We start from the raw sequence: 19,347 nt of genomic DNA, 5'->3' as shown, positions 1-19,347 counted from the left end.
ATTAGATGTTTCTTTTGGTTTTGCTAAAGTTATCCATAAGGAATGACAGTTTTTTAATATAATGGTTCTCCACTCTGGTCAGTTTATCGTTCATGCATGGAATATATAGTTCAAAAGTTGCTTCAAGGATGATTGCCATTACTGCAAGCATCGTTCTGCTTATATTGTAACCTGAATTGCGCTTTGGTAAGTATGGACATCATAGTGAGTTCTATGAGTGGTCTCTTAATGTTATTTGAGCTCTGAATACGAGTCTGTATTGATTCACGAACCAAGCATGCTTTGTTGAAGCTAGCATTTCGACAGTAGCTCATGAGTTTTCTGTAATCAAAATTGAGGTGCATACTTCTTTTTAGTTGTGACCATCAAAATCTATTAAGAGTTGATTTCTCAACAACAATGTACCCCTCATTCAAACCTGTTATGTTTCCTTGTATGAAGATTAACACTTTGGATATTCTACTTTTCTTTTTCTTCCTTTGTTTCTTCTTACTACACTTCTTAATGATACTGAGTTAAACAATGAGTTGATTGTCCTTATGAGTTAAAGATCCAAGCTTGTAGTAAAGATTGCTCTTCTTTTATCTTCTCCAAATCCATGGTAATGCATGCCTTCGATTTTTGCTTTGGATGCAATGTATTCTGTCATCAGTTACGGGGCATGATACATTTAACAGATGTCCAATAGAAAGAGCAAGGGATTATGGTTTAGATTTCAGTTTGCATTCACACTTGCAAATTGGTGAATAGTTCTACAATATACAGGAAGGCCATGATCCAGATGGGATTGTCTTGTTTATTGTCATATGTATGTGAATAAGCATCTTCCAGATGCGATGACATTGTTGGAAGCCAGCAGAAAGATTCGACAGTGGTCGTCACTGAAGTTGTGTGGTGTAAACAGGTGATGGTTAATCTTATTCCTCCTTAGGAAGATGGAAGAAAACAAAACATCAGGAGGGAAACAAGGACATCATAACTCATAGCTACATAACTGGTAACTCAGAATTGATCGGCGCCCTCTACTTTGTTTCCTGGAAGGGATTAGCTGGCTTGTAGAGCATTTACTCCTAGCTTTAGTTGCCTTAGCTTCATGAGCTTCAGAATGAACGAAAATAAGAGAAGACTTGAAGCTTTTAAAACCTATTGTCAAGATTGATGGAGAAGCTGACGCGAATAGTGCAAATCGGACTTTGGCATTGTTGCTGGCCTAATAAAAATGCCCGCACGGACAGTTGACTAAAGCTCAACCAGTGAAAGCATCGTAGGACAAAATTCAGGAAGATTCTTAGGAAGTGGGGGGAAGAGTTGCTGATTGTTGCATTAAATACTATAAAATTTTCATATTGGAAATTTTCAACGGGGTACGGTCCCATGACAAGAATCAAATGCAGCAAATCTACCTATCTGTTCTATATCCACGGGTCCCATGCAGGAATTAAAAAACAGCAAATCTACCTATCTGCCCTATATCCGCTGGACACGTATAGAAGCTCTTCTCGTTTTCAACAGCCTATTCGATTCATCAAAGTTAACTTGTCATCATGTAGTTTAAGGCCACCATTCATCCATTACTGACTTTCATTGCTCAAGCTTCTGTTCAACTCTCCATCTGACTTATCGAACTCCTCAGAATCAATAGCTAAACCAAGTCCCGATCCAAGAAAATCGAAACCCATCTAAAATCTCCTCTTCTTTTAGTTCCCTGTCTATACTTATTCGGTTCTTCCTTGGCCATCCAAACCAGACAATCCAAAAAGCCAAGATGCAAACTTTTTTCCTCTCACTGATCCTCTTGTGCCTCGCTATTCCACTTCAGTCCAGAACGCTACCCCCTCCATCAATCCCACTTTACAAAACGCTCTTTCGTCTTTCCATCAAAATGAAAGTTAACTTGTCATTATGTAGTTTAAGGCCACCAAACATCCATTACTGACTTTCATTCTATTCAACTCTCCATCTGACTTATCGAACTCCTCAGAATCAATGGCTAAACCAAGTCCCGATCCAAGAAAATCGAAACCCATGTAAAACCTCCTCTTCTTTGAGTTCCCTGTCTATACTCTATACTCATTCGGTTCTTCCTTGACCATCCAAACCAGACAATCCAAAAAGCCAAGATGCAAACTTTTTTCCTCTCACTGATCCTGTTGCGCCTCACTATTCCACTTCAGTGCAGAACGCTACCCTTCCATCAATCTCACTTTACAAAACGCTCTTTCCATCAAAATGATCGCAACGTTTCCCCACCGCAAGAATATTTTGAAGTCACCAAGCCACTTCCATTCGACGGCGTCCACGCAACATGCACTCTCCCAATCCTCACTCACAATTTCAGCAACACTTGCGGCCTTCCCCCCCTCTCCGTTCCTTACTTTCCGCCCCTGAATTGCATCTGGACTCACGTCACTCTCGAGATCCAAGCCTCTTGTCAAGGGGAGCAATACGACCGCATAGCCGCCCTCTGGCTCGGTGGAGCCGAGCTGATCCGCACCAGCACGGCTGAGCCCACAGCTGATGGAATTTTCTGGACGGTTAGGAAGGACGTCACCAGGTATTCTTCTCTTTTATCACAGAACAACCTTACTCTCTCCGTCATGCTTGAAAACATCGTTAATGATGTCTTTACTGGCGTTTACCAAGTTAATGTTACCTTCCTTTACTATGATGCTAACGCCATAAATGTTAAGCCTTTGTTAGCTTTGCCTTCAGAGAATTACTGGCCTAGTAGTAGGAAATTGAAATCTGCGTACAACCCTTTAGAACCACTGGTGGATTCTGAAAAGGGTTCCTTTGATTTACTATATGAGAAACCAGCGGATTTGATCATTCCTATTTCAGAGGTTGGAGATGAAGGGTATTGGTTTAGGATTCAGAATGAATCAGATATTCATTCCAGAGGAGTTCGAATTCCTCAGAATACATATAGAGCTGTGGTTGAAATTTACGTGTCATTTCATGGGAATGATGAGTTTTGGTACTCTAACCCTCCTGATTCATACTTAAAGGTGGCAAATGATGATGAGGCTCAGCATGTGAATCCTTCTGATTCATATGCAAACATGAATAAGGTGAGTATAGGGCGAGGCCACGGTGCTTACCGTGAAGTTTTGGTGATGATTGATGGGAATCTTGTTGGATCGGTGGTACCTTTTCCGGTGATATTCACTGGTGGAATTAATCCCTTATTTTGGGAGCCAGTGGTTTCCATTGGAGCATTTGATCTTCCTTCATATGATGTAGAGTTGACACCCTATTTAGGCTTGCTTCTCGACGGGAAGGTGCATTCTTTTTCGGTTCAAGTGGCCGATGGTGTTTCATTTTGGCTTGTGGATGCAAATTTGCATCTCTGGTTGGATGCTGGTTCAGAGGAGGTTCAGGCTGGAATTGCTTTTAGTTCTCCGGAGTTTTCTTTAGAGCGTGAATTGAAGTTTGATGGGCTTGATGGAAAGTTTCAAATCGAGGCAGAGAGGGAGACTAAGATTTATGGCTGGGTGAGCTCAACTGCTGGCAATTTTACTACCTCAGTTTCGCAAAAGTTGAAGTTCAAGAACTCTATAAAGTTTAAAAACAATGGCACTCGGAAATTGGTTAAGCAGAAAGTGATGGAAAAGATTAAAGTGAGGATTGAATCTGGTACTGGGTACAGGATTCTCCATACAAAGACTAAAAGAACTTATCCGCTAAAAATTACCACTGAAACACTTCCTGGGGGAAATAATACTTATTCGATGATCGCTAGGGTGACAAATTCGGTGAAGGAGAAGAAGACTGTAGGGCGTGCTAAAAGCACTTTGGAAAACAGCCAGAAGTCGAGTGGGTGGATGTCTGTCAAGGATCATGAAGTTCTTTCTGGTGGTGCAAGTACTGAGCAAAATTACAGTTACGAGGATGGGTTAGAATGCTACTCGCGGGTAGTTGAAGCTGAAAATGGTACTCTTCTTAAGGACGCTGCTAAACTTCTATGTGCAACTTCCTCTTAATTTTGCTTTTGGTTTGTTTTAAGAAATCTTTGTAGTTAAAACTTTTATGTGTTGCAAATTCTGAAGTATCCCCTGGGGAATTCTGAAGCCCAGACTGAGTTAACCTAGATATACCGCGGTTGGTCCGGAAGTAGAAGCAAGCTTGCAGCTTGCCATAGATTGTTTGTGCTCTGCTGCAGTTTATCTGGACAGTTCTTGATTTAAACCGCTTGGTTTCAGAGGTTCTTTTAAGTTTTGTACAGCTACTTTAATCAGCTTTATTTACTTGTTTGTCCTAGCTTAATATACTTGATGGATGTTGGATGCTTTTTGCCCCTCCATTGTTGACCGCGGCGGCAACCATATTGCTCCGCTGCTGCATTGGCCTTTTTCACGTCTTTTGGCAAAAGCAATACGCTGTGCTAAAACAATCATTGGATGCATGACACGCTAAAATGCGCTTCCATGATTGGATAGACGGCTAATTCAACTATAGTAGAACAAGAAGACACCTGCCGTCCAGCATTCTGTCATCAACCAAGCTGATGAGTCCATGATCCGTCTTGCTCTCCGGCAAACATCTGGAGCCTAATGAAAATTTGATGAGCGGAAGAAATTCATGGCTAGGGGCCTAGGGCAATGGTCAGGTTCCACCGAAAGAAAAGGAAAAAAAAAAAAAGAAAAAAGAAAAAAGGGGGACGTGAAGAAGTATGATATGACCTACTTATATCTGGGTTTGGCGCGAAGTGGAGGTCCAAGTGGACGTGGAGAAGTATCAGCGGCTCCTACTCTGTGGCTCTAATAAATACTAAACCGAAAATGCCATAGCCAAAAATGTTGTGAATCATCAACGAACGGAACAAGTTAAAAGCTTTCTAGTTTCCCGGCCGACTTCCTTCCTGGCCCTGGCCCTGCTCTTAATCAAAAGCGAAGATGGGGTATGCAGTCGTTAGCGGCGGCTTTATACGAAGCTCAAATCAACCCACCACCCGAACCAGATTCCCCACCACAACACTTTCCCAGCCAATATCTCTGGCTCCCAGTGGAAACACTACTAGTATTACTACAAGTCATGAATCTCTCAAAATCAAGAAATCAAAGCCAAGAATATCCGCCCTGGCCGAGGTTTCCAGTTTCACTTCTGACCCTGCCCGGGCTGTGGTCACATGGCAAATTGTTGTTGGTGCTTTAGGTACTCGACCTTGACCATGTTTAATTATCTTGGCTTGTTCGGGTGTTCACTCTCTGTCTCTCTGATGAGTGGTGTCTGGGGAAAAGTTTTTTTTTTCAAAAAAAAATTATTATTATTATTAGTGTTGCTCTCACAATATATGAATACAAACTTTTCAAGAAGTCTTGCCTTGCGTTGTAATTTTTGGCAGCTGGAATTACACCTTTTATGGTTGCTGGAATTGAGTTCGGCAAAAGAATTGTAAGCATTTCCAGGATCCTTCTGTTTATCGTACTACTTTGAATTTTGATGTAGAGAATGGAGTAAATTTGATTAGTACGTAGTATTTACCATCCAGATTTTATTATTGTCGATTGTTATATATGATTGAAACGAAAAAGGAAGGAAATTTTTTTGAAAAAAAAAAAAGGGGAGCTTGGTGCGGTAAATTAGTATTATTCGTGCAAATACTAGAGCAAATATCTCTGATACCATGTGAAGGCAAAATAGAAAAGATTACTGAAATGCCTAGGAATAGTCCACGAGGTAGTTTTACTGAAAAAAAAATGGAAAATTGCAACGTGCAGGTGAAACAGAGGCAATGTGGAGAATGTAAAGGGTCAGGTCTAGTTCTCCGGACTGACCAACAATACGTCCGTTGTCCTGCCTGTGGTATCTTCTCTAACCAACTCTCTGTTTTCTTCAAACTGGAAGACACGACCAGAAGAACCTTCATCGCTGTGCGTTCTTATTCTCTTTGACTGCATTCCCTTCCTTTCTTGGCAGGTGGATGGCTACCATGGCAGTCTTGGAGAAGATTCTTCACGGGTTAAAATACTATAGCTTATTATACCTTTCTTGCCTTGAGGACATTTGTGGGGTACATTGTTGAAATGTTGATAGATATGGATGCGGGTACGAGTTTATGCAGTCTGTGGGCTGTGTTTCAAGGAGATTTTATTCTTGTAATTCTGGGTTTGGTTCGTACTTCATAGTAGTACACCACATACGGATTGTGACTCCTGTTTTGTGTAACTCAAGGAATTTGCAGTCATGTAACAAAAATAACCACATTTGAGGAGGTCAGTCTTTTCCCCAGAAAGCATCAGAAGAGGTGACAGACAAATACACCTTCCTCAACCTGTTTAATCGTCAGTCAGTTTGTGCATGATGGATGGTGATCTTTCCTTCGATCAATCATGAATTTCGGTACATAAACTCCTGTATCAGTGTAAACAAAAGAAAGACTGTAGATGTAGCACGGATGGAACTATTCTCACACCGATGGAGGGGCGGAAAAATTCATCGTGGCGGGTGGCTCCCATGACGAGGTTCTGCCATTTCCAAGTAGTGGTCCCTTTTTATCTTCGATCAGACGTATAAACAACAAATTAATGATTTCAAGAATGCCCGAGGAAAGTGAATGAGTAAGCAGATGGAGGAACCTTCATACCCGGGGCAAAATTCTTTCATTAGTTGTTGCCAATCATGAGGTTGGGCAGACGACAAGAATCCTGTTAAAATTGACGCTAGCTTTTACTTGAAAATGAGGACGGGAGATGAGATGGATTTGCTACAAAAACCAAAAGAATTCGAGCACTTTTGAGGGTGCAATGTCAACCTTTACTGTATTCTAATTTACACGGTAACTAATACTATCTTACAGCATGAGCAGCTCTCAAACATAAAACTGGAGAGGCAGGCATTCACAAGTGAACATCGGTTGAATCATTCGACCATTCACCCACCAAGAATCCCGAAAAAAATAAATGGTGGCATTATTTTTTCACTTTTCCTCCTCGTACTCGGTAACACTTTACGGGCCCAAAATTATTCTTCCAAGATTTTGTGGACATTGGTTTGAAGACCGCAAAGGTGCTGTCCCAAAACCACCGCCTTCGTCCAAATTTTCTTTTGATCCATAGAAAGTTATTCCACCATTGACAACACCATAACATGCTGGCAATGTAGATGCTTGAACTACCATTCGAGTAGAAGCAGCTGCAGGAACTTGGCTTTGAAGAGGCTCAGAGTTCAGCATTTGTAGCTGAGCATCAGGTCTATGCTCAGCACCATAGCTAATACCAACTCCAAGATCAAGGCTTATTGGATCATCCTCTTCTGACCTAATTCTTGACATTGCACCCATCGTTGCTGGTCCTGCCATTTCATGGCTACTTGTTCTGGCAGTTGGTACATCATGATTGTGTTTTCCTTCATACGTCGTAATAACTGCTTTGGGATCATGCGATGCTCTTTCAACATGTTTCCTTACTGGACATCCTGCATGAGTGCACTTGTAATAACTCCTGCATCACACCCAAGTGGTGAGTCACAAAATACTTGGAAGATAATTCCTAGCTAAATGGTAAAACTACACCCATCTCTTTTAAGAAAATAGGGTGTGCATGGCAACTGGATAGCAAGGGCCTGGGTATTTTCTGTCAAAAATAAGAAACGCCTAAATGAGGGAATCATACAACTATAACCACCAAAGAAGATAAAAGGAGCAATACCAACTTGCTTATAATCCATAAAACCAAAATCTGATTGCTCAAGACTTGACTTCGCAGAATTCATGGAAGATCAATGATTACAAACAACCAACAGCTCATACATTTAAAAATATAAATAAATAAATGTAAGACAGAAATCTTGCTTAATACTCCATTAAAATACATAAAGAATGCTAGGCCTAATAAATGGAGGTTAGTTCTACAAGCAAAATAATTTTCCTTTATACAATGTGCCGTCTTAGTGATCACAGACCATGTAGTGTCAGAAAAATGTGGACAAGCACTATGTGCACTCTAATATAAAAATTTTATTTCAAATTCAATTCAGAGGGCTTCAAATACTAATTGTGCAGAGATTGCAACATAGCTTCATCTCATATTGGGAGTAGGTAGTTCAAAATGCAGAACAAAATCGATTCTAAGAAATTTTTTAAACCACTTATATCTCAATTTGTCCTCAACGCCTTGCTAATATGCAGAGAAAATTGGTTGCTAAATTCTATTGATGAAAGAAGCAAAACAACGCATGATCAAGTTCATACTTCTCCAAGTAGAACAGGATATCCCAGAAAAGCCAGCTTCAAAGAGAAGGTACAGTTACTCCATGACACAAATAAACATAAAGTTGAGTTTTTGGATATCAGTCGAAATGGGAGCATGCACATTGTATAATTCAACACCCAATCAAATGCAACCCATCCTTTCAAGCACAAAAATAGAGCAACTTATACAAGTTGAGCCATATCAGATGGTCAACACAGATGTGACACAAGAAGGTATTGATGTATTTGGATATAATGATGCTTCCAGATAATTTTCTGGATTTGGATAAAGGAATCATATACCACCACCAACATAGTACCTTGTGATGTTCTAAAACAACGCAACTTCTGGGACAAGAGCATAAACAGCAACAATTTACTATTAATCTCTATGCACAACAATAAACTTATTATGTACCTAGGATTTGGGTTTCCACGGACCACTTTCTGCCCATATTTACGCCACCGATACCCATCATCCAGTATATCAACCTCGCTTACAGTTTGAACAACAACACGTGGCTCACGGATAGGCTTCACCACTGGTGTAACATCAAGTGAACCATCTAATTTCCTGCTCAAAAATTTTTACAGAATTGATAGGACAACCATAGGAGTAAGAATAATACATGGATCTTTTGTGAAACAAAAATACCTCCTCTTTGAAAATGGGTCATCTTCATCAATCTCATCATTAACACACTGCAATTTTGACAGGGTACCATCCAATCCATCATCATTTTCTTGTTGCGGAGATGGCACAGGAGTGCTATTTGGCTCGACACTGGTATTCTGGCTGTTAACGTTTAGTTTATCTTTGGCAAGAGAAGCAAACAAGAGAGAAGATATTAATTTACCATTCTTAGATGCATACAGCAAAATAAGGATCAAAAAGTTCCATAAAACTGCATTAATTTGTTAACTTCTTTACCTTCTTGACCAGTAAAAGTTGAATCTTTATCAAATTTCTCTTCTTGAATAGACAAAAGAGCACCAGGAGTAAATCGACGGCTTGGCTGAGGCTTAGGATGATCATGTGAACCCTTATACACAATTTCTGTTATTTGCCCCTCAGGAGAACGTTCGAATATCTTTTTCACTTCACAGTTAGGATACGTACATTTGTAATAGCTTCGAGGAAATTCACTTCCTTTTACAAGTTTCTGTCCATATTTTCGCCAATTATACCCATCGTCTGATGACCTGTCATTTGCAACTGATGATGTTGTATCTTTACTATCAGAATTTGATACTTGATTGCTGATATTTGGATGATTTTTCTGATTCAATACATCAGAATCAACAGCTGTAGTAGCACAATCTGATATTGTGGTTGGTGCAGAAAAATTTGACTCTTTTGCCATCACCACCTCATGTTTAACCAAAGATGAAGATACTAATGACTGAGAAAGGCCCGAATCTGGAACTTGTCCAAGTGACTTATTATGCTGCTGGACTAAACCTGATGACACCTTCAAAATAATTCTGCAAGTAAGATTCCAGTAACCCCCAAAGCGGCAAACTAAGCAGTTAATGAACAGTATTGAACAAATCCACATATTTTAGCCCTTGAGATTTTGCTTAGCGTCGGGACATACTTACTATGACATAATATGGTTGCTGATAAAGGGCAGTCACAGGAAATGAAAAATCTTCTCTTCTCCTTTTGGTTAATAAAAGTTCCTCAGAAGAGGCGAAAAATATTTCCAAATGTATAAATACCATAGTCTTGTTCCATGATATTACTTATAATGAGAAAAAATTAAACCCAAGAAAAAAAAAAAAGATCTAATCCTTATGATTATGTACTCTTTGGCATGTCAACATAAACTTAGTCACAGGAAGGAAATAATACACCAGTAAACAAAAGGCAGCTACACAAATTTTCCAAAAGAGAAACTCATCAGTCAATGGTTGGTTTCAAAACATTCTCATTACATATACATAGTGGTGCAGCATATAACTTCATTTTTTACACAATTTTTGAACGACAATATTTTTTTGATCTTTTTCCATCATGAGAACTTCAACAGAAGAAGAAATGGTATCAAGTGAACTTCTAATAGCATAATAATATCCTAAGTTCAGGGTCATGAAATTTTAGAAAATAAGAGATCATTTCTACCCTGTTAAACAGGGAAAGAGCTATTCACAATAAGCAAAGAAATATTAAGCGGACCATGAACATCAACAGCTTTCAAAATCATTCTTGCCTTATAGCCCCTTTTTTACTCACCAAAAACACACCAAACTAAAAAACCTTCAGGAGATTATCATTAGAAATGCTTAAACAACTTTGACCTCAGAGACTGTATAAGACCTAGGTTCTCAACAACATAGAAATTTGAATAATTGTTTAAATCAACTACACAAGTACATTAAAAGTGATCAAATTACCGCAAGTCCAATTGGTCTCAATCCTGCTGCATCGCCTGAATCAGCATGGAACTGAAACTCAAAATTGCAGGAATTCGTCTTGTTTACAGTATTCAGACTGGAACAGTTTGTGAGATATGAAAATCCGGATGTCCCACTAGAGCCTTGCATCATTTGAGGCATAGAAAAGGTGCCTGTAGTTGGAGAAGGCTCTGCCTGCAAAATTACAAGGGTGAAGTTAGCAGAATTAGGTACTAAAAAATCAACAAACAGGAATTAGCAGAATGAAATTAAAGAGCAATTGTTAATCTTTTTCTTCTGTTTTCCCACCCCAACTTCTTGCCTCTCTATCTTCAGGGGGAGGAACTGAAGGGAAATTATTAGTCTTTAAATGTTTATTGTCCTGGCACTCCAGGAGTGATTTCAAGAATGATTGAAAGTAGGTCCCTTCTTAGTAACAACAGTGCTCATTAATTTGAAATATGAGACCTAAAACTTCAACGTATCAGATGTGTTTCATGAGTTTCACACCAACAGAAGTGAAAAGATGTGTTCCTCTCTAGATGCCAAGAACAACTTAGTACGTGATTTTATGCATATGCAACATCATTTGCCCTATAAGAGCAACAACGGAAAAGAAGGAAGCACCCAAAAAGAAAAATAAGGCAAAGATTCATTATGTGAAAAAACAATACTGAAGCTTAAAAAGTAAACCCAGAAAGCAAAATGTTCTAGAGAACATGAGGCATAAATCCACCAAGAAACAAATACAATACACCTCAAGTGCGAGCATCAGAATCTACGTCCTGAGACATCCACGCTAAAACACAAGTTCGCACATAATAAACTAGATATTCTCCACATAGCACTGAGATGGTAGACAAAAAGGAAATGATCCCAACAAAGTGAAATGTGATGATAAGAATCAGACATCCCATTAGAAAACTTCATATTCTCAGTCTACTGAGCGCCCAAGATGGAAAAAGGAATTAAAACGGACAAATTGCGACGTGATGTAAGGAACCAAACATCCTATCATTAATTGAAATGGTACTATCCACAAATAGACTACAAAGCATTTTACAAAGCAGCCCTTCACAACATCCAATTCCTCAAATTCTCCACTAGACACTAAGACAGACATCTAACATCATCAAGACACTCAGTTTCGCGACACCCTTGACGTCAACAACACCATCCCATTCCCCCTCCTCGGCCCCCAACCAAAAAAGAAAAAGGAAAAAAAAAACATTTGAGCTGTAAAAGATGTCCAAGTTCAGAACCATTCTTTTTTCATATTTGTAGCCATTTTTTTTTAATTTTAGGAAGTACGGTGTCTAAATGAAACAGAAAATGGGTATCGGATCGGAATCTGAACCTAAAGCTAAGGCTAGTTTAATTTTTACTACCAAAAGTAAAGAGGGAAAAGAAAAAGGCTCTTGTTCTTCCACTGAAAAGTAAAATCAAAGCTGAAGATAACCCATTTAATCTAAAATAAAAAGCTAACCTTGATGTTGGAGAGTAGAACAGGGGATTCAAGAAACGACGTCGGGCTAAGCCCAGGTGGGATTGTGAGGGTACAAGGTGACCTAGAGATCGGGAGCTTGGCCGGAGACATGAGCTTATACTTAGCACCGCCACCACCGGCGGCAGCGGCGGAGTGGTGGTATGCTGCAGCAGCTTCTGAGTAATTTCCATTTCCATTTCCATTTCCATCCCTGACTCGCTGGAGAGATGAAGTCAGCCGTCCGTCCATCTCCACATTCGAACAAGCACCACTTTGCTGTTCTTCTACTTGCTGTTGGTGCAGCTGTTCGAAGGCGTGAGGGGAGTGATAGCGTGATTGCAGTGAGGAGGCTTCTTCCATTGGGAAAAGCAGAAGAGAACGATGGTGGGAGGACGAGGGAGGACCTCTTTTTGCTGCTTCTTGTTTAATGGGAGAGGGCTATTTTGGTAAACTTACGTTCAGGGGTGCTTCAGTAAATTCGAGTTTTCCTCTGAAACCTCGCGCGTGGATTAGCATTGGACCGATGTCTTTGTATTTATTGAGTAGATAGAAATACGCTGCTCCTGGATGAAGCTTTTGTCTTTGCACCGTGTTAGGGGTATGATTGTAAATACGGAGTTGTGTGCGAGAGTAGACTTGTCAGTAAGGGACCAGTGGTTTAGCAGTTTTACTGGGGTTGCTAAAGACTAATTAAGATTAAGAATGTATTCGAATATATGTGGTAAAGTGTGAGGTTAATGGATTTTGTATCAAGATAACTATAGTACTAATTGCGTTTTTGGTTAAGAAATCACTATTAGGTGACTGATCAAATAGTTAGATGCAAAGAACCTGAGTATTGGTGGAGAATCATCATTCCCCGTTGACAAGCTACCATAAAATCAAAATTGGAGAATTTTATGCTGAAAAAATTAGGGCTCATAGGTGACCTTCTTTCTTTGTTTTTGGTTTAGAAAAGAAAAAAAAAAAAAAAAAAAAAAAAGAGTTTAGGTGACAATATGTTATTCATGGGAAAGCAAACTGGGTTCCATTTCATGGAGCGAATTCCAAATGACGAACAAGTGTCAGTTGTTGTTACTAGTACTTAATTTCATTACTTCTCTTTTAATTTCCTCCTCCTCCTCCTCCTTGTTTACTTTAGATCTTTGCTTGATTAAGCAAGATTTCATTATTGATGTCCCATCACTCATCTTCTCCTTGTTTTCTTCCTTTCTTTTTTTTTTTTTAACCCTGAATTCTACGTTACCTTTTACTAGTCACAAAAATATTTCACCTAAATCATTTGTCTTCCTAGAACCTTAGAGATTTTAGTGGACTATTTTATTCCAGTTCTATAAACATCATGTGATTCTTCAAAGAATTCACGAATATGTGTGCCACTCGGGCTCCAGAAATTACTACAAAACTTAGAAAATCGCTTTTATAATAACTTTTAAGGGCCTTAAATGCCACCAAAACTAAACAGGTCTCTAAAACATGTCAAGAGACTAAAACTTGTAACGAATGAGGAAAAGAGAAACTTCCAATTGCTATTGTGCCAAGAGATGCCCTTTAGGTAACGCTCAAACCACACCGCAAGGTTTCTGTATCTGTAAAAAGGAGAGAAAAAAAATAGAGGAACCTTGAGCTGAAAAAAAAAAAATCTTAGACAACCAAAGATTGGTCAGATGATATTATAGACGCGTCATAATGCACGTTCAACTTTAGATTTATATCATTTACAACTAAATAATAATAGTTCTATTCGGTTTTATTATTATTTTGGAATCGTTTAAAACTGAACAAAAGTTCTGGTTGCACGTAATGAACGAACCTTGCTTTCGCCTGCCCCGGAAAAAGAAAATGACAGACCTCATTATGTTATGGTCTCGTGCTACTACGTGCTGCTCATATGTTATGGTTCTAAATTCCAGGCTTTGTACAAATCTTTAACAAAAGGAAGTCCGAACGCTAAAGAATTCCCTCCATTTATCTAAAGAATGCCTTTGCCCTCTTGAAGAAAGCCCTCCACTAGATAGAGCTCTCCCGCAGTAGTAGCAAACGAAGGCTTCTTGAAACAAGCAAAGCATAATTAACAAGCTATGAATATCATTCCCCCCCCCCCCCCCCCCCTAGAAAAGACTCCACATCGGAGCTTAAGATTCCGTGAAAATTAGATTTTAGCAGAGCAGAGACGCAAGAAATATAATCAAGGCCTAAAGCAGTTTCCCAATACTTCAAAAGGTGTCCATTTCCAGCTACAACCGCCAGGCACTTCCCCACCTACTTTCTGAGAGGTTTTGTTGTGTTGGGATATCATACAACCACAGAAACCTTATGAATGATAGCCGATTCACCTTTTTATCTTGCATTTTCATGTTGTAATATCATCAAGATTTCGAGACCTAATGTGCACATACCTGCTAGAGACTAGACACCTGTAAGGTGCTATTTCCATCAAATAGGAAGCATACTTCGTCGAATATGAGAGAGAGAGAGAGAGAGAGAGTGAAGCATCTCATATCTGTTAAAAACACCGGAACAGCCAATAAAATAGACTTAAAATCAGACAGTTGAGATAATTACATCACACCCCAACTCTCACAAACTTCACAGTTTGAATCCACATCTTTAGAGTTTACAAATAGACAGATGAGAGCAAGTACTATTCTGTCAATAAAATTTTAAATGCATGCACATCTCTGTGTGTGTGTGTTAGAGAGAGAGAGAGAGAGAGAGGAAGGGTGTTTTTGGGGGGTGTTGGGGGGCTTGGGCTTGGGCTTGGGCTTGACTGGGCAGGAAGAAGATCCTATCCATCTCAGGGTCTGTGGAATCTGGATTTGCAGAAGGCTTCTGCACCATTTCCTGATAAAAGTTTGTCAGAATGGACAAGACTTTATTAGAGATGTTCAACACAACGAGGTTGGCAGCCAAATATGACTACTCTCAAGGCCCGAAGCAAGTCAGCATCACAATTCACAACCTTAGCTCCAATGCAAATGGCACCCGTTACGCACACCCTAAATATGTGCTCTCAATATGCAAAACAAACAGGATCAAGAATTTGTCCACTTTCGGTCATGATATCCTCCACAAAAAGTTCCCAATCAACAATTAGTCATGTCAACATATCAGCCAACTACAAGACCCACAGCCTAGTAGCTTCCCCATCATGGAGAAGCATTCCACTTAAAAGTTTGCCCATGCATATAAGGCAGCAAAACAATTGGTTCTGCTACACAAGTAAATTATGTCATGGACACTAAGATTCTCATTTACGACAAGACAATGATGAAAGCTTAATGTCACTAGGATGAAAATGTATTTCTAACGTGAAAGGCTACATCACTAAAAGGAAACTTATGTACAAAGGCCTGTCGATGGTAAAAAAATCAACCATGGATGTTCTGCACCAGCGCTTGCAGATACATCTAACATCGATTGAAGAAAAATTTGACCTTGCACTCACTGAGCATTAAAAAGAGTACTCAGTTCTAAAGATAAGATGCAGTACCAATACATAGCGTTACAAGCTTCAGACTAAAAATAACTAGCCCATTTAACTAGCCTAGTACAAAATAAACTCATGAACACAAAATAACGGGCCACTTAAATTTGCAACTTCAATCCATGTGGTAAATACAGAATTCCTGGCATGCTTATATTCTTAAGTTCTGAGAGGCAGGATTATTATGATATCTTAATCAGGATTAACAAAACAAATTAGCTGCACGTTTCAACAGAAATAAGAGAAAGGAACAAAATAATATTAAAAAAAGGTTTGACCTATTCTGACTAAATGAAAACTGTAATTAAGGTACAAAGACATATTTAACTGGAACAGTTTCCAATGGTGGTTAACCCCAGAAATCTCTTTTAGCAAATTTCAACGTGAAACCACATGATTATGGGAAAAAGAATGGGAATGAACTATGTGCTTATGCCACACAGGATGCAAATGAAACTACATGATTGTGGCCTAAAAGGATCGGAACTGGAAGATAGTTTGGGAATATGGTAGGCATCACTGATCATCAGTAAGTGATCTCTTAAATGCCAAAAGGATGTACACCTGAAAATTAATTCAGGCGTACCACCCATCACTGAAATATCAGCAACTTTCGAGAACCAAGTATAGTATCTGCTAAATGCTGGTCACCAAAAGCAGTATGCTTTTGTGCTAGCCACAGGAGAAAGTCAGGGGAAATTAAGAGACCATCTATAAAAGCAAACTACTGAGGATAGTAAGCTTGATGGTACTGAGGTGGGAAACCATATCCACCATAAACAACTGACCTATCATAGTAACTAGGCCGCGTGGAGGTTTCAGAAGGGTATAGACCGGCTACAGAAGGGTCTATATGGGTCCCTGGCAACCCATAAATGCCAGCAGATGTGCCTCCATATGGGGCAACAGCAGGAGTTGAGCCTGCCAAGCCATAGGCTGCTGCAGATGTACTGAGGTATGGATCTGCCAATAAACCTGCCATCTGCATATGAGGTTGTTGGACTGTTGGAACAGTTGGATTGGTAGCAACATTCTTTTGGAATGTAGACCGGCCAGCAGCTCCAATCTTCCTACTCTGCTTACCTACATTGGGCTTCTGTTGTTGAGCTTTGACTGCAGGGACAGGTGCAGGTCGCTTCTTACTTGTCCTTTCTTTTTCTAGCTTCTCAACAAGCTTCAGAAGGATGTCCTTTGAATACTGAGATTCCAAATTGTGATCTTCAATAATTCTAATGACTGATTTGAGCGAGCTAATTTCTTTTGCAGCTGCCTCATTCTACAAGGAAGAAGGAATGGGTTACTTGAGCAACTTAGGCAGATTTCAATCGGTGAAGAAGTCTACAGAAGACATTTTAAAGTATAGTAGATTACTAAAGATTGACGAGAACTCTTTCCATCCTTGCGAACTTTCTGAGCAAGTTTCTTTGAATCTAATACATAGGTTTTCAGCAAAGGCACCGGTGGGAACCTGTCCGTCATCTCAAATTGGAATATGAACTTAACAGCCAAAAGATGTTTGCCCTCGCCAATAAGTTTCTGAATTATGTCTGTCACAAACAAGCGAGGAAAAATATATTTATCAGACAATTCAGAAGAGATTCAGCGGTAATCCAAGAGCATATTCCATAAATGCCTTACATTTTTCTTATTAGAGTATGCAATCATTTGTGTAATGACTAACAAACTTTAAGGCTTAGCCTGATGCAAAGATAATTAAGACAAAACTTGCAGGGGACTTCACAGCTTAGTCTGGCTCTGCTCTATTTCTCATGCACAAGCATCCTGTCAGTACAAGGAGCGAGAATTCTCTCCACAAAATAGTTACGTTAACCTAAGGTGTTCGTCCATTTCCATTGTTCGGGTACAAAAATTGCAAAAGTTTCTACAAGTTCTAGATAACTCTATTCACCATTTTACAGCCAAATTCCAGATGCAATTCCCAGTTAGAGACAGTTTACACATAGAATTCCACTTCTTTCACCCCAATTTAGGTGATGGAAGGCAGGCAAATTCAACAAATAATCAACAAAGCAATACATAAAAACCAGGGTGCAAAACCTAACTCAAATTCAGCTCACAACCACATGGCTACTAGCCTTTTCAAATCTTTCCACAATAAATATCCATAAATTCAACAAATATCCCCTGAAAATAATCACGTGTCACTGCATGACCACTAAAAGCGTACAAAAACCTAAGAAATTATTCACTTACACAAAGTGAGTAAAAATGATGAGCATATTAGTACAATAAAAAATTACCAGAAATCTTATCGCCAAACTTAAGGGCACGACACAACTCCACAGCCTGTCGATACCTCGCGATTACAGCAGCATACTCAACCAGCTCATTCAAGTCAAAACCATCATTCTCCACTAACCCAAATGCAGCCAACATATGCAAAAAACACAACTTTTCCAATCCATCCTCCTCACCTCCACCATCACCACCACTACCACTACCACTACTGGCGGCAGCCAATTTCCCCTTCCACTCAGCCGCTATCGCCTTCGCCTTCTCCTTAACCCCGTCCCTAATCTCCACTTTAGCCCTCATCAACTCCTCTAACAAAACCACGCCCACCCTCCTCAACCCACCCAAGTCCACACTCGTACCCGAACCCGAATCATCCGCAATCAACCCCTGCACGGCATCGACAACCATTTTAGCTGGGTCCGGCGCGTACTTCCAAGCGTCCGCCAATTCGACCCGAATAGCAGCCCGTTCTCTGGGGCGGTCGAGTATATAATTTCTCAACCCTAACCCATCCATATTCTCACAGAAAGACTTCAATTCAGCCCGAGCCGGAACTGGGTTCGACAAATCCTTGGCTGGAGTTTCTTTCTGTTTGGGCTGCTGGGGCTGTGGTTGGGACAGGGGTTTCGGGTCAGGTTTTTGGGATTGGAGGCGGGAGAACTTGTGGAGGAGGTGGGACTGGAGGGAGGTGAAGTACGAATCTAAGTCTTCCCAATTGAGATTGGTGACAGAATAATGGGCTTGAAGCTCTTCGAATGCTGATTTAAGTTTGGCCTTTTTTCCATCGACCAGTTCTAGTTCCTTTGAGATTGATTTCTGGGTGGTCGCCGTCGCCATTTTTTCCCCCGCTTTTCTGTTTTTTTGTCACAAAGATTGAATTTTATTAGGGGTGAAGAATATATTGCAATCAAAATCGAATTCTTCCGAGATGGAGGAAACAAGTCGGGTGACTTGAATTCAGGATGCCGCCCGAACCAAATTTGGGGATAATTGAACCCGAGCGGATCCTAAATGGGCTTAATTTGATGTTGGTTCTCGAGAGAACCCGTTTGGAATTGAAGTGATTTAAAAAAAAAAAAAAAACACTTAACACGAGCGCTATTAGCAAATATGCTTTTAAGCCTTTAAGGCGTCAAACACTCGAACCAAATTCGATTCAACTGATATAAATGTACAGATATTTGCTTGGCACGGTAAAAGTAAAACAAAAGGAAGCCGGTCGGGAGAGAGGGGGATGGGGGTGGGGGATTGATTTTGTTCATAAAATTATGTACCAATAAAAATGCTAATAAAAAATAAAACCTTAGCAAATGAAGCCAGCCTAAAAGGATAGAAGGATGCATTAACTTTCAGTCCTAACTTAAATTGTCAGGTTAAAAAGAAAAGGAAATAGAGGGAAGCACCACGTAGTAATATGGAGCCTTTATCTCTCATACCTTGTTCCTTATTAGAGGATATGTCTTGATCTTCTTATCTTCTAACAAATCTTAATAAATATGTATGCATTATCATATCTTGTTCAATTAGTTT

At 39.7% G+C, this 19,347-nt stretch overlaps 3 protein-coding genes across 5 annotated transcripts; 1 reads left to right on the top strand and 2 right to left on the bottom strand.

Annotated features, from left to right (window-relative positions):
* The first annotated feature begins 505 nt into the window (after positions 1–505).
* On the top strand, positions 506–6,219 carry LOC113690153 (peptide-N4-(N-acetyl-beta-glucosaminyl)asparagine amidase A-like). Of its 2 annotated transcripts, XM_027207979.2 has the most exons (4): positions 506–5,154; positions 5,345–5,394; positions 5,721–5,805; positions 5,920–6,219. In XM_027207979.2, exon 1 carries the CDS (start codon positions 2,121–2,123, stop codon positions 3,981–3,983), a length of 1,863 nt encoding a protein of 620 aa, XP_027063780.2. In that variant the 5' UTR covers positions 506–2,120; the 3' UTR covers positions 3,984–5,154; positions 5,345–5,394; positions 5,721–5,805; positions 5,920–6,219. The 2 variants fall into 2 exon arrangements, with proteins under 2 accessions (XP_027063780.2, XP_071915852.1); XM_072059751.1 differs by lacking the exon at positions 5,345–5,394.
* A 448-nt stretch (positions 6,220–6,667) lies between these two features.
* On the bottom strand, positions 6,668–12,534 carry LOC113690148 (probable WRKY transcription factor 20). The gene is made up of 6 exons (XM_027207970.2): positions 12,075–12,534; positions 10,589–10,783; positions 9,123–9,663; positions 8,847–9,006; positions 8,610–8,765; positions 6,668–7,442 (listed from the first exon to the last, which is right to left on the bottom strand). Exons 1-6 carry the CDS (start codon positions 12,432–12,434, stop codon positions 6,950–6,952), a joined length of 1,905 nt encoding a protein of 634 aa, XP_027063771.2. The 5' UTR covers positions 12,435–12,534; the 3' UTR covers positions 6,668–6,949.
* A 946-nt stretch (positions 12,535–13,480) lies between these two features.
* Positions 13,481–18,906, bottom strand: LOC113690150 (truncated FRIGIDA-like protein 1). Of its 2 annotated transcripts, XM_072058981.1 has the most exons (5): positions 17,823–18,905; positions 16,933–17,108; positions 16,350–16,837; positions 14,474–14,577; positions 13,481–13,663 (listed from the first exon to the last, which is right to left on the bottom strand). In XM_072058981.1, exons 1-4 carry the CDS (start codon positions 18,652–18,654, stop codon positions 14,511–14,513), a joined length of 1,563 nt encoding a protein of 520 aa, XP_071915082.1. In that variant the 5' UTR covers positions 18,655–18,905; the 3' UTR covers positions 13,481–13,663; positions 14,474–14,510. The 2 variants fall into 2 exon arrangements, with proteins under 2 accessions (XP_071915082.1, XP_027063773.1); XM_027207972.2 differs by lacking the exons at positions 13,481–13,663; positions 14,474–14,577 and adding an exon at positions 14,579–14,918 and having other exon boundaries at positions 17,823–18,906.
* Between the last annotated feature and the right edge of the window lie 441 nt (positions 18,907–19,347).

Source organism: Coffea arabica, chromosome 7e (genome assembly GCF_036785885.1).
Source record: "Coffea arabica cultivar ET-39 chromosome 7e, Coffea Arabica ET-39 HiFi, whole genome shotgun sequence".
Classification (NCBI taxonomy): Eukaryota; Viridiplantae; Streptophyta; class Magnoliopsida; order Gentianales; family Rubiaceae; genus Coffea; species Coffea arabica.
This window is presented reverse-complemented; position numbering and strand designations above follow the sequence as displayed.